Source organism: Lynx rufus, unplaced genomic scaffold (assembly GCF_022079265.1).
Source record: "Lynx rufus isolate CCGP_SWC_20201006 ecotype Redwood Valley unplaced genomic scaffold, mLynRuf1.p SCAF_5, whole genome shotgun sequence".
Taxonomy (NCBI): domain Eukaryota; kingdom Metazoa; phylum Chordata; class Mammalia; order Carnivora; family Felidae; genus Lynx; species Lynx rufus.
Window position 1 is genome coordinate 99,262,245 of NW_025814867.1, and position 23,369 is coordinate 99,285,613.

Consider the following 23,369-nt stretch of genomic DNA (forward strand, 5'->3'; position numbering starts at 1 on the left):
ATCTACAATCGCGTATCTAAAACTCTTGGGGGCAGATGAGCTTTAGTATTTATTTTTTTTATATTTTATAAAAGCTTTGTATATGGCACTGTTAAAGAAAAAATGATTCATGGCACTTGTTAAAGAACAATAAAGCAGATTTTATTCAGGGTCACTACTACAAGGGGATTTTATTTTATTTTTAAAATTTATTTTTGAGAGAGAGCATAAGTGGGGGGAGACAGAGAAGGGACAGAGGATTAGAAGTGGGCTCTGTGCTGATAGCAGTGAGACCAACATGTTCTTGAACCCACAAACCATGAGCTCATGACCTGAGCCAGAGTCGAACGCTCAACCTACTGAGCCACCCAGGTGCCCCCAGTGGGATTTTATAATAGGGGAGAGAGATCAGCACAGCTTTGAATATAACAAGGACAAGTGGAGAGTTATAGCCAAGGAACAGGTTGGGAGTCAGTGGGTGGAAAATTACTAAGAGGTAGGGTAATTCTTTGCAAGACTGACCTAACAGGATTCTTACTGAAGCCTGGCCAGAGTAAAAAGATAGTGAAGATAAGGAATAAGGAGGAATCTGATCAAAAACAAGAGTGTGGGAATTTTACTAAATTGATGCTGCAGGATTCTTGCTAAAACTGGACAAATGGGTCAATAGCCAAACCTATGGTCCACTACTTGTCAGAGAGAGGACTCAGAGGAACCTGACTCAGTTTGGTCAAAGAAGAGAGACTTTGTCAACTAACACCCCCAACAGGGGTTAGTGCAGGATCTCTAAAATCAAACACCTTAATATTTTTGCAGCAAGACAAATATTCACACAAAGTAGGTTAAATAAAGATTATAAATAGCATTACTTCAGGGAAGTTATGAAAATATTCTTTTCAAGGCACTATGATTTAGTAATTGTGGACCTATAAAACCAAGGGTGTGTTAGATGCGTCACAGCATAAGCAGTTTGGCAGCTTGGTCTCAACCCTCTTCGACTCAATGCATTGAAATTAATTGCACAACATTCTGCAGGCATTTGAGCTTATGGTCTCTGCATCCTCAACCATTTATTTATTTTTTGGTTGTTTTTAATTGGTTATTTTATTTTGTAGAATTTTATTTATTTAAAAATAATTTTTTGGGGCGCCTGGGGGGCTCAGTTGGTTAAGCGTCCGACTTCGGCTCAGGTCATGATCTCACGGTCCGTGAGTTCGAGCCCCGCGTCAGGCTCTGTGCTGACCACTCAGAGCCTGGAGCCTGTTTCCGATTCTGTGTCTCCCTCTCTCTCTGCCCCTCCCCTGTTCATGCTCTGTCTCTCTCTGTCTCAAAAATAAATAAACATTAAAAAAAATTTTTTTAAATAAAAATAATTTTTGATTGAAGTATACTTGACAAACAATATTACATTAGTTTCAAGTGTACAACATAGTGACTCTATGTTATACTCTGCTCACCACAAGTGTAGCTACCATCTGTCACCAGACAACACTAGTACAGTACCACTGACAATATTCCCAATGCTGTTCCTTTTGTCTCATGACTTATTCATCCATAACTGGAAAGCCTATACTTTCTACTCCCATTCACCCATCCCTCTGGCAACCATCAGTTTGTTTTCTCTATTTATGGCTCTGCTCCTGCTTTTTTTGTTTCTTAGTTCATTTGTTTTTGTTTTTTAAATTCCATTTATAAGTGAAATCACATGGTATTTCTCTTTCTCTGACTTACTTCACTTAGCATTATGCCTTCTAGATCCATCCATGTTGTTGCAAGTAGCAAGAGCTCACCTCTCTTTTATGGCTGAGTAATATTCCATTGTGTATATATGTGTGTATTGATGGACACTTGGGTTGCTTCCATATCTTGGCTATTGTAAATAATGCTGCAATAAATGTAAGGGTGCATATATCTTTTTGAACTAGTGTTTTCATTTCCTTTGAGTAAATACCCAATAGTGGAATTACTGGATCATATGGTAGCTCTATTTTTAATTTTTTGAGGAGTCTCCATACTGTTTTCCACAGTGGCTGCACCAATTTACATTCCCACCAACAGTGCAAGAGGGTTCCTTTTCCCCTGCATCCTCACCAACACTTGGTATTTCTTGTCTTTTTGATTCTAGCCATTCTGACAAGTGTAAGGTGATACCTCATTGGTTTTGATTTTCATTTCCCTGAAATATGAGTGATGTTGAGCATCTTTTCATGTGTGTCTGTTGGCCATCTGTATGTCTTCTTTGGAAAAATACCTATTCAGGTTCTCTGCCCGTTTCTTAATCAAATTATTTGGGGTTTTTTTGGTGTCATAGAAGTTCCTTATATATTTTGGATGTTAACTCATTGTTTATATCATTTGCAATATCTTTTCCCATTCACCATGTTATCTTTTTGTTTTGTTGATGGTTTTCTTCACTGTGCAAAAGATTTTTATTTTGGTGTAGTTCCAATAGTTTATTTTTGCTTTTGTTTCCCTTGCTTTAGGAGGAATATCTAGAAAGATGGGGTTTTTTTGGCCAGTGTCAAAGAAATTACCTCCTATATTTTCTTCTGGTAGTTTTATAGTTTAGGTCTCACATTTAGGTCTCTAATCCATTTTAAGTTCATTTTTGTGTATGGTATAAGAAAGTGCCTCCCTGCCTCCCCCCCCCCCAAAGAAAGTGGTCTAGTTTCATTCTTTTGCATGTATCTGTCCAGTTTTCCCAGCACCATTTGTTGAACAGACTGTTTTCCCCATTGTCTATTCTTCTCTCCTTTGTCACAGATTGATCATATAAATGTGGGTTATTTCTGGGCTCTGTATTTTGTTCTCTTGATCTAGGTGTCTATTTTTCTGCCAGTGCCATGCTGTTTTGATTATTATAACTTAGTAGCATATCTTGAAACCTGGGATTGTGATACCTCTGGTTTTGTGCTTTTAAGACTTGTTTTGGCTATTCAAGGTCTTTTGTGATTCCATACAAATTTTGGGATTATTCATTCTAATTCTGTGAAAAATGCTATTGGTGTTTTGATAGGCATTGCACTGAATCTGTAGATTGCTTTGGATAGGATTGTCTTTAACCATTTTAAACTCTTCCAAACATATTGACTAAGTGCCTGATTTCTCTGTTATTTTCCTAACGACCAACTCATTGGAAAAAATACTTTTTTTAAAAAATCTGGGATTTAGCTTAACACAGGAACTTCTCTGCTTATTAACAATGCCTTCCTCTCAATTTAGATGAAGAAGAAGATAGTGATGAATCAAGTGAAGAAGAATCCAGCCTAGAGAGTGATGAAGATGAGTCTGGATCTGATGATGAGGTTTTTGATGATTCTATTTGCCCAACAAGTAAGTTGGAAGAAGCCATGTGTTCTCTGTGAAATGTGGAGATGGACTGACCATACCAAGGGGGTCCTTTTTTGGTTTCTCAGTTGTCTCATAATAAAATTTAAGGCAAGACTGGTTTAAGTTGTATGAAGTATAGTCAATGATTATTTATTTATTTTTTTTTGGCTCTCTGGATGATTTATTTTCTTTTCCCTTAGGCAGCCATTAATGAATGACAAATAATTTGCAGATAATTTATAGTTTATTCACAGTCAAATTATGCAGAAATTTTCATTTTATAGAGAAATGATCGATTGTACTGTGTGTGTATATTTTTAATGAAGCTTTCCCATTTTGACAAACCCATTCAAATTTTCTTTTTTTACTTTTATTTTTAATTTAGTTTATTTTTAACTTATCGATATATCATGATCACCTTTATTTTTTAAGCCTATTTTTGTTTATTTTTGTTTCTTTTTAATATGAAATTTATTGTCAAATTGGTTTTCATACAACACCCAGTGCTCATCCCAACAGGTGCCCATTCAAATTTTCATATTTAAAATCTGCTTTGTATAAGGGTACTTTGTACCAGTTTCGTGGAGACGCTTAGCAGTTTATATTCACTGTTTTCCCTGCTAAAAGCAGTCTGAAGCAGCTAGACCAATATTCTTACAGTCTCAATAGATGAATAGTCCAGTGCAGCAAAAACAGTTTCTTTTGGGTCTGAAATTTATCTTCCTAGCCATTTTATATAAATTTTAAAGTTTCATTTCAAATAAAGTTTAAATCTTGTTTTAATGTTGTAAACAAGAGACTTCCTAAAATCACATGCATGAGTGAAATAGAGCTCAAAAGATTAAATACAGCTTATTTTACAGCAGGACTAAATGGTCTGAAAAAAGTCTCACAGGTCGTCTATTAGTGGTGGAACTAGGGTCAGAACTAAGGTTTCTAAATTCTATTGTAATACTCTTACTTTCACATTCTTTGTCTATTGCTTGGTGTATAAATGTGGCTGTGATGTGATATAGTGGAAATTAATAGAGAGATAATGTGAATCCCACTGTGTCACATATCAGTTACATGACCTCTCTGAGACTTAGTATCCTCACCTATAAAGTAGGAACAACAGTTTCTACCTTGCAGGGGCTTATGAGCTTTGAGTGAGATAATGTGCATAAAGGGCTTAACAGAAAGCCTGGCTCATAGCACTGCTCAGAATGTCAATACTGTATCATAATTGCTATCATGATTACTTATACTATTAATAATTTCCACCTGGAACAATGGAACCCTAAGTGTAGTCATTATTAATTCTTTATTTTTAAGTTTATTTATTTATTTGGGGGGGGGCACAGAAAGAGAGAGAGAGAGAGAGAGAGAGAGAGAGAGAGAGAGAATTCCAAGCAGGCTCTACACTAACACCATGGAGCCCAAAGTGGGGCCCAATCTCATGGACCATGAGATCATGACCTGAGCCAAAAACAAGAGTCAGATGCTTAATCGACAGAGCCACCCAGGCATCCTGGTCATTATTAATTCTGAAGCTCCCAAGTCTACACTTCTAAACTTACCACATTCTGTAGCAATGGGGCTTCTTTTTAATTTTGACTGTCTTTTCAGATTGTGATGTGGGTCTTTTTGAACTGGCCCTTCAACTTCGAGAGAAAAGGCTGGACATTGAGGAGTCCTTAGTTGAAGAAAAGAAAATTATCGATAACCTCAAAAAGGAATATGACACACTATCCAAAAAAGTATGGTTGTGTGCCTACTTGTTTATCCTTTCCCAACATGCTGTTTTTGTCCTTCCAGCTGCAGTACTGCCATGTCATAGCAATGACCTAAGTTAGGACTTCTCTCCATAGAAGAAACATTTTAAGTATTACATTTTAAGTGTTTCCTCTTCAAGTGTATTTGTGGTGGCAGCTGTTGCTCTTTTGAAGACTGGATTCCTTTATCTAAATCATTGACCTCTAAACTTTTTTTTAATGTTTGTTTATTTATTTTGAGAGAGAGAGAGAGAGAGTGCATGTGCACATGTGTGCCTATGAGTAGGAGAGGGGCAGAGAGACAGAGGGAGAGAGAGAATCTCAAGCAGGCTCCTTGGTGTCTAGGGGCTTAAGCCCACAAACCATGAGATCATGACCTGAGCTAAAAGCAAGTCAGATGCTTAACCAATGGAGCGCCCAGCCATTCCTAAACTTTTTTTTACTACATACTTTTATATGTAAAGAAAACTGTGGAGCATGTATCCCCACAATAAATGTACATTTATTTACAAATTATATTCATGAATTACTGTACTAATATATTTTGTACATTAGATAACATTCACAAACACAGAAACGAAAAAGAATAAGATAAAAATAAATGGGAATGGAAACTGGTCTTTCTGTACCCTATTACATCACTTTGTTGACCCTCTGGGGTGCGTGCATCCCATGTTGGAGACCATGCAGCTAAACTGGTATAATTATGTTGAGGGATGTCTGCCTTATTTGCTCATTTTCCCTCTTAGATACTCTTTTCTAGAGACACATTGCTTAAATCATATTCACAAATATTTTTAATAGATTGTTTCTCCTCTTGCAAATAGGAAATGATTTGGAGGATTTTCAAGTTTTTTAAATGAAGAACATGCTTTATGAATGCTTTAGTTAGTAGTTTTGTTGCTTTAAATGGGCTTTTTTCCTTTCATATATTGAGGTCATTATGGCCAAAAGAGATTCCCACCATTTTGACAAAGACATTCCATGCCAAGTGCTGCTTTTCATGCAGCAAATAAAGGGAGATGAGGATAGGCCTTCTGAACTTTTATTCACAACACCTTTACAACCTTGGGGATATAGGAATGATTGAAAAAGTGGTGTGGATCATGACTTAGCAGAAAGAAAATAACATACATTTCTGGGCTGCAAACTGGGATCATTCATTTAATCACAGCCCAGGTCCTGCTCATCTCCCAAGATGTCCTCCTTTATCACCTGAGGTATGTGTTTGCTGGTTCTTGCCCACATTTCACACATGGGGCTTTCCACAGGTAAAAATTGTGGCAACTAATCTGAATGCAGCGGAGGAGGCCCTGGAAGCTTACCAACGAGAGAAGCAGCAGCGTCTGAATGAACTGCTCGTTGTGGTTCCCCTCAAGCTCCACCAGGTGATGGGTCTGGAGTGGATGCCCCACCCCATCTGAGCAGAAAAGCCACCACACCCAGGCTTTTCCAGGAAAGATTCACAGATCACTAGTGGGAAGAAGTGCAGTCCTTTGCCGAGAATTCTGCCTGAATGATGACACCCTAACTTTTCTTATCCATTCTCAGATTGTTATGAAAGAGTAATAGCCAAACACAGGTATTTCCCTATGGCCCATTATCACTTCAAAAGTCCAATTGTTTCAGTCTGATGAAATGAGCAGCCTATGACTCATTTTTTTTTTAATTTATCTTTTTAGTTTATTTATTTTTCTAGTAACCTCAAACCCAATGTGAGGCTTGAACTCACGACCCCAAGGTCAAGAGTCACATGCTCTTCCGAGGCAGCCAGGTGCTCCGGATAGCCAGCCTATGACTTAAGAAAGAAACGTCTTAGAAGTTGAAATCTTGGATCTTGTGTACAGGTCACTTTTCACACCATCTTTAAGTAGACAAGAACTAATGGTGCAAGAATTATCTTAACAGCTGCTTGTTAATGAGAAAGGGCAAGACAAAAGAAAAACGTCCTTGTTCTTTTTTCCCTCTTTGCCCATTTCCACACTCTATTTGAATTACAACTTACATTTAAATGCAAAGATACATATCAGAGAAAAGGCCTATCAGGTCTTTTGTCAGGTAAAGAGGGAAAGCTGTATTTTAGAAGGGAAGCCTTAGATCAGCCTCACATATATTTTGTGTAACCTGACCCAAACTGGATTAGCCATATAAAGCAATTTGTCTAATATCCCCACCCTGAAATGCTTGTTCCTTGGTTATGCAGTAGACATTAGGCATAGTCTGTGGGAAGATTTGCTGTCTCTAAAGGGACATAATGTGGCTTACTATCTGAAGGCAACTTCCTGCTTTCCTTTACTCAGTAGTGGGAATGATAGAAGTCCAAAGGCAATGACCTAAAACAAGGGACAGAGAAGGAAGTGCTTTCTGTGATCTTACATTTCATTCGGTCTTTGTTTTTGTTTTGTTTTTGTTTGTTTGCTAGATAGAGCATATAGTGTTTGGAGAAATACCTAATGATCTTTCTGGAACCTTGGTCTTTTCTAACCATTCCTTGGGACGGCTGCAAGAGCGAATCAGACAGCTTCATGAGGAAAATTCCAAGCAGCAAAAACTCAACAAAGAATGCCGGGAGAGGCGTAAACAGCTTATCCGAGAAAAGAGAGAGATGGCAAAAACTATAAGCAGTGAGTAACTAAGCCCATGGTTTATCCAGCACTATCTATTGATAAGAGAAGGAACTATTAAGTGACCATCTCCAACTCTGAAAACAGTAATAACCACAGAATCAGAACCACTGAGAGGAAGGAAACACCTTCTCGTCTTCCTAGCTGCCATCTCTCCTCCTATCACTGAAGCGTCCCCCTCTTGTTTTAAAAGAATGAGTCTTTTATCATAGAAACTATTTCTCTTAAGTTTAAAAGGTTTTTTGCATGATGAAATATAGAGTAACATGGTAACTGTGTGCTAACAACCAAGCTTAAGAAATTAAAACATGGAGGCACAACTTAATCCCCTTCTCTTTCCGATATTATCTGCTATCCCCTTCCCCAGGGTCAACTGGCAGGTAAGTACGCATGCATATCTATGTATCCACACATAATATATGGAATCTTGTGCATGTTTATAACTGTACTATATTGTTCATATCATTTTTCAGTTCACTTTATTAAACCAATTTTTGAGAGGTATCCATACTGTTATAGATAATTTATTCACTTTAACTGCTGCTACGATATTCCATTATAGGACTTGGAAAGAATTTATTTCTTCAATCTTCTGTCGATGGATATTTAGGGTATATCTATTTTTTGTGATTACGGAGTTAGAGTAAACCTTCTTGTACACCTCTCCCTGCCCATGTGAGAAGGTGAATCCCCAGGACCGGGGTCTCTGGTTTGTAGGGGGATTATGCATTTTCAGCTCTCCTATATATTGCCAAGTTGCCCTCTAGGGTGGTTGTACCATTTTATCTCACTCCTGCCTCTTTCCTCTTCCCCAGCACTGTGTGAGAATTGTCTAGACTCTATATTCTCAGGAACATTTGATGCTGTCAGGTGTTAATATTTTTTTGCCAGCCTTGTGGATGTTAAATTGTGTTTCACTGTGGTTTTTATTCATGTTTCCTGGATTCTGGTGAGGTTGAACATCTCTGCATACATTTATTGCCATTTATTTGTGTTTCCTTTTCTGTAAATTGTCTGTTATATACTTCGCCTATTTTTTACTTCTATTTCTTGTTTTCTTATTGATTTTGGGGAGTTCTTTCTGTATTCTGTCTTTGTCCATTAAGTGCATTTCAAATTTCTTCTAGTTTGTGAGTTGATTTTTTTACTTTGTTTAGTGTATCTTTTTTGGGATATAGACATTTAAAATCTTAATATAGTTAATGTTATCAATTTTTTTTTTTGCATTGTGTCTATGTGTAGGTCTTAAGAAATCCTTTCCTGTTCTGTGATCATAAAGATATTTTGTCTATGGTTTCCTCTATTACTAGTGTTCTTCATATTTGCATTTTTAATCTATCTGGAGTTAAGGTGGTTACTATAAGATGTACAGTATAAAGAGTACTATTCTTTAAAAAATACTTTTTGTAGTATTTGATATATGGAACATGAGTGTAAGTTGTGAATTTTTCAACTTTAAAAATAACAATATTGCCAATACTTTACTACTTTAATGCCACACAACTGTACAGTTGAAAATGATTAAAATGATACGTTTTTCTGTTGTGTATTTTACCACATTTGAACTATGTTTATATTTTTTAATTTGAAAAAAAAAATGGGAAGACTATGGTGGTCAACTGGTCAACCAATCCAAGTTGCTTGGATTTGTAGAGGCCAGTTTCCAATGAGTGTTGATGGTTCTGCCTTCATGGGTGGCTGGATTACAAAATTAAAAAAAAATACACATTAAGACTCCAGGTTTAAATAACACTTATTTGAGACACAGAGTTTTCTTAGGTGTAGGCCTTCTCATGTACTTCACATTCCTCTGGCTTCTGTAGCTCATGAATATTGTTTATATTTGAAAGTGCTATTCATCAAACCAAGGAATAAGCTAGTATAAAAACAAGGAAAGAAGCTTGTTTCCCTTTGGGTAACTCTCAGTTTGGGAAAATGTGTGAAGATGAAATGAGGTATTCAAATTTTCAGAATGTGAATGGAAATAAAAGGGAATAATCTGTGTGATATAAGGTTTTTCAGCAACTTTCAGTTCTTCTCTCACCCATCCCCCGGCCCATTTTCTGAAAAGCAAGTTGTGAGTCTGGTTAAAGACTGATCTGAATCTGAAAGTAGAACTAGGAATGGCTTCCTTTTCTGTAAGCCAGCAAACAAAGGCTTAGCAGTGATGAGAAACACCACAGTTGGCTTGTTGTTGCCTTCTTTCCTCCCCAGACCCAATGGGCAAGAAGAGGGGAGTCTAGAACATGGTGATGGGAAGAGGTAAGTTCATTCACTCCATTCCAAGGATGACACAGCTCTAAGCCATGGGGAATGCATGTGGTAAATATTCCAGAAAGCTTTATGTCTCTAGTGAACACTAGCTGGCTTGAGTAGGAGAAAGGCATAGGCTGGTTCCACAGAGAGAATGGCAAGGACCAGAATCCGTGTCCTAGTACATGAGGCTGTCCTGAGAAAGGGCATTAGCTGAAGGGAGTCAAAGTTCTTACTGAGAGGCCAAGCAGGCAGCCACAGGCTAGCACACATGTACAAATGTTCTAACCTTAATTTTTGTATCACTGATTATCATGACCACATTACACAAGTCACTGGGAACCCTACTCACATAGAAGTGAATAACCCCTCCCTGGATAGGGCACAATGGCAGCCGTGGTTACACCATTATATTCAGTCATAACAATGATACCAGAATACAAACTTCTGCACTGTAGCAGAATTGTATCATCTCATTATACTTTCGAGCCTTCAGACTTACGGGACAGTCTGGTGATTGAGAAAGTCTTGTTACAAGATTTTATTTTCTGGGGGAGCTCAGACCCCACAAATAGAATTTTCTCCAGATGTTCCAGTGTTCTCATGTTGAGAAAAGGTAGTAAACAAAAGTAAAATATATTGCATGTTAGATGGAAATCATTGCTAAGAAGAGAAATTAAGAAGGAATTGAAAGGAGAGTGCCCAGGTAAGTAGGGGCCAGGAACTGCTCCCTGGAAACACGGCTTACCTGGTAAGGTGTGGTTTTCCCTGGTTAGAGGATGAAGACCTGCTCTTGGTTACCACTTCAGGACTGAGTGTATTGGAAATGAGCCTTTTACCCATCTCACAACTTGCTTTCAGAAAATGGGCTGGGGAGAGGGAGCCATGTGGTTATTTGGGAAGAGCATTTCAGTCAGTGGGAACTGAGAAGGAGTGAGCCTGGAATGTTTGAGAAGCAAACAGGAGGCCAGTGTGTCTGCAGTTAATGAGGAGAGAAGTATAGGGCAGGAGGTGGGGAGAGATCACAGGGGCAGGACAGACCTTGTAAGGCCTCATGAACCACTGCAGTGACGTTAATTTTTACTTGGAGTAGGATGGAACTTTTCCTCTAAGTGCCTGCTCTGTTCCTAACACTAGATGCTATAGAGATAAGTAATTAAAAAAAAAATCTGAAGCATCCCTAGTCTAGTTGGGGCCCATTAACAGTCTGCGGAGGGACACCTCATAGCATGTAAGCCAGCAGGGAAAGCTGAGTCTGCTTTACACAGGATTTTCAAGTAGGTGAAAACACAGGAATGGGCATTGTAGGTGAGCAAAGGAGCAGGTAGAGTAACAGGAAAAATCAACTGGTAACATAAAATCCTTTACCATCCTCTTGCAAAATCTGTTCTATAGAATGTTGTTGTTACTGGTATTGTTCATTTAATAACCATGGAACTACTGAACAACCTAAGACAGTGATGTCTTCTTTTAGAAATGGAAGAAACGGTCCGTCAGCTAATGATCAGCAAGTTTGGCCGTGTGATAGACCTAGAAGCCCTTCAGACACTTTCTGTGAATACAACGCTTGAAGAGCTAAAGATAAAAAAACTTCGAAAGGAGCTATCAAATGCAAAGGAAATGAAGATGTGGGAGGTAACGGATGGGAGGACAGGTGACCCAACTTGGTCGAACTTGGGTTGAGGCAAGAAATGCTGTCAGTGGTTCCCATGAAACATCTGTGCAGCCAGAGATGATTCTGTGGGCCCCACTTGGCTCCCCCATGATATTAAGCCTGTCTTGCATCCTTACCATTCATTTAGTTTAAGGGACTTGCCTATCTTGTGCTAGTGAAAACACCAGCACTGGGTTTTGGGGTCTTAAGTACATGGACATACGATGACAAAATGGCATGGATGATTACAAAGATGCCACTTTGAGGTCTACATTAATGTATAAATAAATGTTCTGGCAGTGTTAGAGATGGAACTGCTCTGCTCTGAGGGTCCCAATTATATTATTCCCTATTGCTTTTGCATGCTTTTAGTATCTGGAAATTAGAAAACATCTCTAAGTAATAAATTCTATAACCAGGTATGGGCTATTTAGCTGGTAGGATCTTAGAAGATGTTAATGCCTACATTGTTGCCTGAGCTATGAGATGAGGCAGTGCCCCAGTTATAGCCAGATTCAAACACAGGAGCTTTTATAAAAACTTTGCAAGTCCCCAGATCACTGTGACTTCTCCAGTTTCCAGTTTTACCTCATCCGTAGACAGGGTAGGAGAAGAGGTTCCTAGTGCTATCTTGTCTCATCTTTGCTATCCAAGATTCACCACAATGCTTTGAAGAAGCAAATTACTGGAGCGTTCATGTCAATGGGACTGGCTCCTTTCAGGGGAATGCTGGAGATAATAGGGGCAACCTAAAATAATTTTTTGAAGCAGTAAGAGAACAAAGAAAGCCATTAGGAGACCTATGGCCATTCAAGCTGGCTACCTTGAGGATCATGGGCCGAGACTGGGAAAAGAACAATATATGAGAGCTTGCTGTTTCAATTAATGTTCTTCCTTTTAAATAATGAATAGCAGCATTCAGTATGCACACTCATTTCATTCTTCAACAATAAAGCGGTATCTATCTTATTTTTACCTATTTTGATCCTTGAGCATACCTACATTCTGCTTTTCTCTAATCAAACCAGAGACAAGGCAGTTGGCCCAGGTTGCATCTTAATATTGATTTCTGATGAAATTTTTCCATATGCATGTTTGTTGAATGGTTTTGATCAAATCTGGACATGCATTTTTCTAATTCATCTCTTATTCACTTAATCCATTTTGCATCTTCCTGCCCTGGCAGGAAAAGATTGCTCAAGTACGATGGGAACTGATGATGAAGACAAAGGAACACACCAAAAAGCTTCATCAGATGAATGATTTATGTACCGAAAAGAAGAAACTTGATTCTCGATTGAATACACTACAGAACCAGCAGGTATGTTACTTCTTTTCGGACCCTTTATCAGAGTTGGGGAAACTCTATAAAGGTAACTATTCACAAGACTATCAAGTACTGGCATTTAAACAAATTTTGATCTCAAGACCACGTCCAGCCCACCTGGGTCCCGGAGGACATGAAGTTGCTGGTACCTACTGTATAAGTGAGTCTGAGGGACTGGCTTTATTGTATGCCATTTGGGTGCCATGAATTTACATATGTATTAACCTATGGGGTTTGCCTTGGCCCTGGTGAGATGAGATTTAGGTACAAATGACACCACTATAATCCCTAAATTTGGTGTTAAATACCCATTTCCAATATTTATTTCATTTGATTTAAAGTGGGTATCTTTAATTGTAGGATCTCACATTACTTTATTAAAACACTTGTTACTTTGTATGGCTTTCACCTTGTTCTTACATAATTCTTATTCAGCCTGACATAATACATAGTATATGGTAGATAACTCTTAGTTAATACAGATTCACCTGATTCAAGGTTCACCTAGGTGAGGTACCCTCTAGCAACCTAACACATACATGACATATTTTGATTTTTTAAATGCTTTTTATTTTTTAAAGTTTTTTATTCATTTTGTGGTGGGGAGGGGCAGAGAGAGAAAGAGAGAGAATCCCAAGCAGGCTCTGCACTGTCAGCATGGAGCCTGATGTGGGGCTGGAACTCACCAATCACGAGATCATAACCTGAGCTGAAACCAAGAGTCAGACACTTAACTGACTGAGCCACCCAGGTGACCCATAGGACATATTTTAATATATATGTCATGTTCTTATAATAGTATCTGCAAAAATGCCCATTGTTTCTCTTGGTTTTCTTTGTTTTGTTTTCTTTAAGCATACTGGAAATGGTTTAAGCCAAGGGCTCTCTAAGTGTGTTCCCCTGAAGAACAGTGTCAACATCACCTGGGGAATTTGCTACAATTGCAGATTCTTGGGCCCCATCTGCAGATCTGAATCAGCAGCATTGGGGGAGGCGCCCAGCCAACTACATTAACAAGCCTTCCAGATGATTCTGATGCAGGCTAGAGTTAAAGAATCACTGGTCCAAGCACAAATCTAGAAGAAAGAATGAGTAAGAGGACTTGGGAGGCTAATAATTGGAGATTCAGTATGAGAGGATGACTGGAATCTGAGTATCAATGGCCGTTTAGCCACGCAAGACTTTTTGAGTGAAGAACAAGATAGTGTTCCAGAAGGTTAATGCCTAAACAAGACCTTCACAGAATAAGCAGTCATAAACATTTTGTTGACTTTATGTGCTTTGATAAGTCTAGACATGTTGGACAGAAAAGAGTTTGAAGAGTTTGAGTAGAAGATTGGTTGAATGGGAAAGGAAATTAATAGTATATGTCTCTTTACATAGCATATACATATTTTTACACATAGGTATACATACAGCAATAAAGTAATACATTGTACATGTAAATGTACATTCTCTTTACATAAGCTGTCTCATACTACTACTCTCAAAATATTACTTTCCTAAGCTCAGAGTAGTTAAGTAACTAGCTCAGAGCTAATGCATGGTGCTTAATTTCTTGGTTTGCTTTTTTGTTTTTGCATGGTGCTTAGTTTTTAAACCAAGGACTGTCCACCTCCAAAGTTGACTCCATTGCTATCATTCTTCCAACAATCTAGGCATGAATTGGGATATATAGATGGCAAGAACAAAAAAGTGTCAGAGGACATTTCAAAGTAAGAATAGCCATACTTTGAGTGGATACGGTGAGAAAAATGAGGGAATGTTAAGGTGACTTCAAAGTGACTAGGTGGGGTAACACCAGGAGTGATGACAGCATGAGCTGGTGCATAAGTTTAGCTACAAGTGGCCCAAAGCCCTCATGGAGAGTAGCTGAAAATAGGGGCTCTTTTCCTCACTTAACAAGAAGTTTGGAGAAGACATCTGAGGGTTTTAGGCTTAGTGGATCTGTAACACCAGGGCCAATACCTCTGATTCTTTGTGATTCTTTGAAGTTTCCTTCAAAGTCACATGATGGCTGCCTCAGCTCAAAGCTTCATGTCCGAATGCAAATGTCAGCCTTTCAGGTACCTTTCACTAAAAAAGCGTTTTCTGCTTATATCCATGTGGCCACCCCTAGACGGAAGAGAAACTGGGGAAGGCATATTTAGCTTTTATAGCCCATAGAGTGAAGGTGGGCAGGGGAGACGAGGCAGAAGGTATTGGGTAACAGTAACCCCCACTTAGCTATGAAGTGAGTCCGTAGAGGTAATGGACAAAGCATGGGCTTTTGGCTTCCGGTAACCCAGTTCTCACCCTGCTTCAAATCCTTAGGAATATAGTGACAAGGCCCAGTTTAATGAATCTCTTGGTCTAGTGTCCATATCTGTGAACTGGAATAACAGCTTGTTCAGAGTTGTGAGGGGTGCATGAGATAGCACATGGAAAGCACTGGGCACAGAGTGGACACTAGAGAATTGCTATCTTCCTCCCTTTAATGTGCCTTCAAAGTCTATTGAGCCCATACTTCTATAACAAACTCTGGGACAGGTGGTGGGTAGTGAGATCGAGGCCCGCCGGCCTTCTCTCTTACAGGCACAGGATCTTGCAAGACAGGCATCAAACAGGCATTTAGGTTGAACCATATGAAACCGCTACTTTTTGAATCCTAAAAAAGGAGTCTCAAATAGAAGTTTCAGAAGGTTCAATGTCATAGTCACAATGATATATAAGGGATGTTCTGAAAGAACATAGAACAAGAAGTCTTTATCTAGTCCACAGGATAAAGGCCTCCCTAAAAGTGATGTCTGAAGCATGAGCAGGAGTTGGCTGGGCAAGGGGAGGAGTCAGATGAGGAAATAGAGATTTCCTTTTTGGAAAACAAAATATAGGCTGTATAAAAAAAGGAAGTGCCTTGTCTTTCATGGTTGCAGTGCTGAGCCCTCCTCAGGAATGATGGATAGCTAGCTTAATGGGACTTGCATTTTAACAGTTACTCATTAGGCCAAAGAAACACATTTCTAATGGTGGAATTTCAGTGGAGGACTTGAAGGCCCCTTAAATTAAGGAGCAATGGTGTTTAAATGGACGGTAGGGTCTGCACAACTAACATTAGGATGGGGAATTTTTCACACTCCAAATGATGCTTAAAGCAGGGAGGTGTTTTCTTTCAACAGGGCAATGCCTTCCAGGGCCCTCGGAAAGCAGACATTGTGGCGAGAAAGAAGGTCACGGAACTGATCCAAGTCCAGGCAGAAAGGATCTTGGCCTTAAAGGAAGAGATCGCTCTTCTGCGTAAGAAAGGTGGTCTTATCCTCCCACCCATTCAGCCTCCACAAGAGAAGGAGATGAAGCCCATGGGCCTTTGAGTTTGCTTTTTTCTCCAATACATCCCAGATTTCTGACATACAACTTACCAGAGAAGTTCCTTGCTGCCTGCAGCAATCGTATTATTTTAAAGTCTTATCTAAAAGTCTAAGACCAGAGCCAGTTATATAGTATTAATAATTTTTCTCCAATTTGGTTAGCTTAGCACAGATGACCGCAGCCAACATCTTATTTCCCATGGACCTGAACCATTTTAGATCTGTTTGAAAACTACTGGATTGAATATGGAGTCTCAGAGAAGGCTGTATCTCAGCATCTGCAATATATCCTGTTTTGGGAAATTTGGTTATCTGAATTTTTAGCCATCAGCAAGGAAAAACTAGCAATTTGTGAGAAAATCTGTGTTTTTCAATCCTTGGAAAATAAACTCTGATGTTAAGTATTCTCTGAGAGGATGAAAAAAGAAAAGCACAAACTATTCTGCCAACAGTATTTTAGCATAAGAAATGCAAATTAGGATTCTGACATTGTTAACTTCACAGAGCAGTTATTTGGGAGCTCAGGATGCAGGAAATGCGGACAGACAGAACAGATCCCTCTGGATTGGCAGGAAGCAGGAGACTGCCCAGCTTCCTGAATCACCCCTCGCGTCAGCAAACTCCTCAGCTCTGAATGGAGAAGAGTGGGTTTTGCAAAATGGTCAACAAGGTGGCTTTTCTCTGTAGATGTTTGCAGCTCTAACAGTATTCTAGGTATGCCTGTAGCTTCTCATGTCCTATGCCATTTTTCCTATTTCTGATGTAGATCCAGAAGTAAGGAATGATTACATAACGCTGAGAGACCATCTCTAACAATCACTTTTGATTGTGCATAATGTTCTGAACTAATTTGAGAGTGTCCTTTTCCGTTTGGGGGTAAATGGTCATGGGAATTCATGGCTGTACCCATCTAAGAATGATGTGATATTTGGATTCCCATTAGTAAGAGGGAGAACATAGCACTTTAGATCCAGTGTTCTGTGGGTCCATGTTAATGAGCTATCCCATTGAACTGTCCCAGAATAGAAGTTGGTCACAGAGAAGGAACAGTGAGGAAGGCAGTATTGCATCCATGCAGATGCATCAGCAACATCAAATCTTCCTAACCTGCGACTAGCCTGATCTGTCTCCCAAATTAGATAGGACTCCTTTCCTTTCAAAGATTCTCTCATGTTCCTATTTAAGAGACGCGAATAATCTGTGCTTGTTGTCTATGGTGTAGTAGCTTATCTACTGGAGAGCACCTTCCATCATTTTCTCTGCTGTATGCCCTAAACTGTGTGCGCCTTTCAAGTGTTTAAAAAGTGCTACTCGTGAGGGTTTTACCTGTTTACTGCTGCATGAAAATTTCTCCCCCAGACATTGCTTAAAACTGCTTATCTCACCCAGTTTCTGAGGGTCAGGAATCTGGGAGCTGCTGAGCGGGCTGTTTTGGGCATGGAGTCCCTCAAGAGGTTACGGTCAAGCTGTGAGTTGGGGCCGCAGCCATCTGAAGCTTAGCTGGGGAGGCAGGGCTCCTTCCAGCCTCACTCGCTTGGCTGTCTGGCTGCGGGCTTCCGCTCCTCACCCAGCTACCACAATGAGCAACTGCCTGGATCAAGTGCTTGGTCTCCGAGGAGACGCCATGCCCTAGGTGGTAGTGAGGGCCAGGGGAAGTTATGTAATTTCCTGGGCCTCATTTTATTATCCAACAAATGAAGGATTTGGATAAGCCCTAAGTCTCTTTCCCATCCTGAGGTTCTGTGATTCTAACTGCAGCAAGAATGACTTTAGAGTCTGTGGGAGAGCCATGGCAAAGATTCCATGACTTTTTCGACTCTGTAAAACCAACCAGGATCGTTACCGTTTTTCCCAAATCAAACTGGACTAAACCATCACTAAGTCCACAATATTCAGGCTTTTATCCAGTAGGCAGTATAGTTAACACTCAGTTTTTATTTTGAATTGGACAAGACCTATAGCTAGCTTTAGTTTCATTTCTACTTGACTCCAGACTCAGTCTTGAATCTATAGTTACGCATAGCATCGGAGTCTTTGGGAAGTTCAGCTTCAGCTGTGGGCGAATAACTTTCCATTCACTCCTGCTTCCCTGATCAAACGGTTCTCTGCCTCTGCCTCTGTCTCAGAAAAGGCTGTCTTATTTCTGTGAGGCCAAAATCTGTCCACACTGAGTCACCTGTGGGTCAGCTGCTAATGTAACTTGGCAATTTTGAACCCTCGTCCATTGTACCATCGCAAACCAAAACTGGGAGAAAAAGCAGCTATGGAGCGCAGCCCCTCCATCACAGTTACCCACTGCTGCTCAGTCTGGCTGTCTTGTCACAGAGGACGGCCATGCCTGGAGAGGCCTGTCGGCCCTGGGCAGGGCTCTGCACCCCTACCAGCGCCTGCCTTCTAGATCTTACTCCTCCTTTAGTAAATTATACAGCCTTTGTGGGCTGAATCAGACTTCTAAAAGGCACTATAATAATTAACCTGAAGAAATAGATATTGAATTTCAGTGTATTTTATAAGCTACTTCATTTTCTAGGCTACAATTTAGAGGCCTCACAGCCTTTCCTCTTTTCCTGCAGCTGGCTGAGGTAAATACACATATTTATCTCATTTAATGTGCCTTGGAAATGTTTTTTCTTTCCTAGGACTTTTTTGGGGAGCTAAAGTCATTCAGTATTGTTATGGTTCCAGGGCTGCGTAGAAAGCAATTTTATGTATCACTTCCACAAAGTTCACCAAAATTCACTTTGACAGCTATTTGGGATCATCAAGGAGAGAAAAAAAAATTAAGCCACTAAGCTAGGAGGTGAGTTACAGTCCAGATGGAGAGCACGGGCTCTGTCCCACTCTGGGAAGTGACTTCTCCGTCCTCAGTGCAAGGTTGTGGCTGAACTTACATGCTAGTTCTTCTATCATTTCCATGTTCCTTATAGGCCTTCACTTTGTTTCTTAAAATATTTTTTAAATACAGCTTTTCTGAAGATCATGTTTCATCTCGATGAGAGCTCTTTATCCAATTTAGCTATTGGATGGAAAAAGCATGGAAGCTAAGAGCAGGCACACTATTTCTTCCGGCCAGCAGAGGGTGCGCTTGTCCTAGAATCTTGTCTCTCCCTCTGGCATCTACTAAGAGCGTGGGGAGTCTGGCTCTGGGACTCTTAACCAGATTAAGTGTCTCAAGCAGCATTTCATCTGTAACTTACCTTCAATCTAGAAAATACTTTTCCCTCATGAGAACAATGGGAGTGCTAGCGCTTTCACTGCAAAGTTTCAGCCCCCCATCTAGTGCCAGTTGCACGTATCAAGGTTGGTCCCAGGGTTGTACAGAAGTAAATCTTGACTCCCTGGTTGTTTAAAAATAAACTCCTCTGGCAATGTTGGTCTATTGTAGGAAAGAAGGAAAGCGGATCTTATCAGGCACCACGCATGCATGTGCAGCCTAGCACTTAACTAAATGGTATTTTGGAGAAAGTAGTCTTCCACGCGTTATCTATAGAGAAAAGAGAAGTTTCATTCCTCCGATAAGACCAAAGCCTCCCCTCGAGTCCAGTCAGTAAGAGACTGCGAACCTGCTTCTCCTTGCCTCCTTCACACAATTTCCCTCTTGGACAAAACACTTACTGACACAGTATTTTAAAAGACAAAAAATGAAACGTCTCCTACCTCTTCCAGATCTCGGCTCTGTCTTGACAGCTAAAAATGTCACGAGTGGAGGTTTTCTTCAAATATTCAAAAAGCGTATCCTAATGTTTAAAGAGGATGCTGACTCATATGTGACTAAGCTGAGCGGTACAGGGAAGACTAAACATTTATTTAGAAGTTACAGTGTTTGTTTTTACAGAGATATGCTGCCACAGATTGATTCTGGAAGGTCTGTTAATGCTTGTAGGACTATACACATCTTAGTCCATTCTCGTGGGCATCTTCTGAAAACATCTCCTGTAGTACCAGCTCCAGCCGTCTTCACGAGTGTCTCTAGCCTGTGATAGCGGGGCCCTTGCTTTTCCTTCATCGTTGTCACGAACAGTGTGCTAAGATTCTTCCTTCCGCAAGCTTCTCTGGGGGCCTTCTGCAGACTCCTGGGCAGTGACAGAGGCTCTAGGGAAGGGCTGCTTTCTCAGTCTATGTTACTCTTTCCTGGTTGAATCCTGTATTGGGGCTTCTTTGATTCCCTTCTCATACCTCAATGGGTAGGATTCCCTACATCTCTCCAGAAGTATAAAAACACATATACATTTATTTACAAGTGCATAAATATATAAATATGACTATTATAGAAAAATAAATACCAATTTTCTGTCTCTTTTTAAAAACAATATATAGTCTTTCTGGGATATTGGTTTCTGCCTAAATTGTAGGAGGTGGTGTTTCAAAAGATACATGCAATGGTGGGCTGGGGGAGAGCCGTATCCCGAGCTCCTGCCCTGTGTAGGCTCCTTTGGGGTGCTGGGAACACCAGTCTCCTCCACCCACTTGGCAGGAGTTAGGACTGTCCACCTCTTCAACTGGGACAAGGCCCAAGCAGCACGGGGGCCCTGAGGGGAGAGAAAAGTGGGAAACATTAAAATCCAGACTGACCAGGAATCAGTGCTCAGTGGTACTGGGTCAGTCTTTCTCTGTGATGGGAGTTGGTTATACTAGCCCTAAGAGAAAGGCAGAAACAACTGTGACAGTGACCTTTATGCTCCCTCTAAGGTCTCAGAGACATGGGGTGGGCCACTTGTTGCCCATGTCCCACCTACACATTTCAGTGGTGGGACCACAGAGACTCTCGACTACTTAGCCTGTAACCTGGGGTGGATGAAGTCAGCTGAGCCATGAAATGTGGGAGAGAGCCCTGTTCTTTCCAGATTCAAGGGGCTAGTCTACCTGTGTGGTAGGATTTCTGGGCATAATCCCACCCCAGATGGTGTCCAGTTTTGATGATGCCGGTCTTAGAATTTTATCTCCCAGAGACGGTGTCTAGGATCTGCATGCGAACGGACCATTCCTACCATGGAAGCTAAGAAGCGTTAGCCAACGGAACCAGGCTCACTGCAACCAGCGTGCGCTGATTCCCAAGAGCCTGGCACGAGGGAAGATGGTAGGACAGGGGTCATGCATGGAGGCTCGTGGAGAAAAAGTTCTGTGGAAGCAGAGTTATGATGCTGTGAGAAGTCGGCTTCCTAATGACTGATATAATCTCATTCCTTAATTAAGAGACAAGACCCAACAGGGCAAGGTATTTGGGGTGATTAGGGAATGCCTCTTGGTGTGAGGAGAGGCAGCTGGAATTTGTGAATGGTCGTGAAACGCCAAGACCGAAAGGGCTTCTTTCTCTGAAACGGGAGCGTGTTCTCTTCTCGGCCTTTGAGGACACAGCTTGCCAAGATGGACGTGGACCCAGCTGGTTCATCCGCATGGATCTGTGGGGCCGTGTCTCCCCCACAGAAAAACTGTGGATGACTCTACTTCAGGCCACCTCTCTAGGACACTTCTGGGTTGTGGACGCCTGCCTCCCTCAGGTCATTCCCAACCTCGTCAATTTCCAGCCCTGCCCCTGGCGCCAACCTTGGTGAAAAAGAGGGTCCCACGTTGCTTCCAGCCCAGGACCCTGGGGTACGCTCCTCATGCCTGACTGGCCTGTGGGGGCGGGCTGCTCCTGGAGGTGGTGACAGTCTTGGTGGGGCTGGAGCAGCTGGTGAGTGGAGTCATCAGGCAGTGTATATAAGAAAGAGCCATCCTCTGGGCTAGACTTGGGACCCCTGCAGGCACGAGACCAGATGGAGAGGTGAGGTGGGGGTGGAGTGGGCCTGTATTCCCAGTGCCTGGCTGCTGCCCTGTCTGAGGCTGGTCAGGGCTCAGATGGGGCAGGGACTAGTGCCCTTTGAACATGAAGATGTTGTCGTATCACAACTTCTCTGGGTAATTCTAGTCTATTTCCATTTTATTCCATGCAAGTCCTGAGTGCATGAGAGGACATGCAGTCAGGTGTCCAGAGGCCTGGGGACAGAGCCAACTCCATGTGTGCAACTCTGGCCTGCCAAGTGAAGGACAGATTTCTGGAGGCCAACCTATGCCTCAGAGCAGAAAGGGCATTATAACTACAAACACAACACCTTGAGAAGAGTCCAGCTGAGCAGGTTGTCAGATGTGGGTCCCCCGTCTCCTCTCAGTGACTGAGGTTGGGTTTGAGGGGAAGGCAGGGATGGGAAGGCCCAGTTACCTAGGAATCTGGTGACTGGGGGGGTCATATCCAGTGCCAAGAACGGTCTGCTTCAGCAGGCTGCTGGGGTCATCCCGCTGCTCAAAAGAAAGAGTAACGAAAAGGTCACATCACAGTCCGAGTAACTTTCCTGTTCCATGTTCAACAGAATGAGCTGCTCCTGACTAAAGAAAGCCAGACACAGCAGCCCAGGATTAAAGGCTAGGAGGGAGGGAGCCCCAGGAAGCAGCCCCCCCCCTCAATGCCCCCGTGTGGGCCCGCACCTGTTTGTCTGCGTTCCCAGGACTACGTTACCTGCCGAAGCGCCCCTGGGCAGTGTTGCTGAGGTTTCAGGCCTGGGTAGCCCATGGCAGCGGCAGGGCAGCCCCTGTTCACATGGATCCCATTGGCACAGGCCCGTCCACTGGTGCCACTGAGGTAGGGCTGCCCACTGGCTCGGTGGCCTGGGAGTCCTCCCAGTGGTACCATAGTGTATTGGCAGGAGGAGGACAGAAGGGCACTTCGAGGAAAACCCAGATCTGTTGTATGTTCTGGAAGGACAGAAGGACAGATGTATGCTTAGGCCAAGGAAGCTCAAGGCAGCCTCCAATACCATAGAAATCTCAGAAAATTTCTGACCACATAGGGATGAAAATATTTTCTCTCAGAACATATTCTTCCAGTCACCCATTTCTCCTAACATCTAGATTCTTTTCTTCATTGGGGAGAAAGGTGAGGAGATAGAGGGGCACAGGTTTGGGGAAGGAAGCGGTGAGCCAACAGAAGAAGCAATGTTTGAATGAGACAAGCTGGCCCGATGTGTTGTCATTTGAAGCAGAAATTAGCAACAGGACAAGAGGGAAAGCTCAAGGCATCTACAGACCGAGAGAGGGGGCAGGGAAAGTGTGGGATGCATTTTCAACATG

At 41.4% G+C, this 23,369-nt stretch overlaps 2 protein-coding genes across 2 annotated transcripts in view; one reads left to right on the forward strand and one right to left on the reverse strand.

Moving 5' to 3' along the window:
- Window positions 1–16,268, forward strand: part of CFAP44 (cilia and flagella associated protein 44) — a 146,544-nt gene extending 130,276 nt beyond the window's left edge. The window contains exons 28-34 of the mRNA XM_047100263.1: window positions 3,202–3,312; window positions 4,918–5,048; window positions 6,335–6,451; window positions 7,486–7,687; window positions 11,415–11,575; window positions 12,781–12,915; window positions 16,077–16,268. Of these exons, the coding sequence (XP_046956219.1) occupies window positions 3,202–3,312; window positions 4,918–5,048; window positions 6,335–6,451; window positions 7,486–7,687; window positions 11,415–11,575; window positions 12,781–12,915; window positions 16,077–16,268 (1,049 nt within the window). The remainder of the gene's footprint in view (window positions 1–3,201; window positions 3,313–4,917; window positions 5,049–6,334; window positions 6,452–7,485; window positions 7,688–11,414; window positions 11,576–12,780; window positions 12,916–16,076) is intronic.
- A 3,776-nt stretch (window positions 16,269–20,044) lies between these two features.
- BOC (BOC cell adhesion associated, oncogene regulated) overlaps window positions 20,045–23,369 on the reverse strand; it is a 35,943-nt gene continuing 32,618 nt past the window's right edge. The window contains exons 16-19 of the mRNA XM_047100440.1: window positions 22,759–22,994; window positions 22,465–22,541; window positions 21,810–22,003; window positions 20,045–20,794 (exon numbers count right to left, since the gene is read on the reverse strand). Of these exons, the coding sequence (XP_046956396.1) occupies window positions 20,607–20,794; window positions 21,810–22,003; window positions 22,465–22,541; window positions 22,759–22,994 (695 nt within the window). The 3' untranslated portion in view covers window positions 20,045–20,606. The remainder of the gene's footprint in view (window positions 20,795–21,809; window positions 22,004–22,464; window positions 22,542–22,758; window positions 22,995–23,369) is intronic.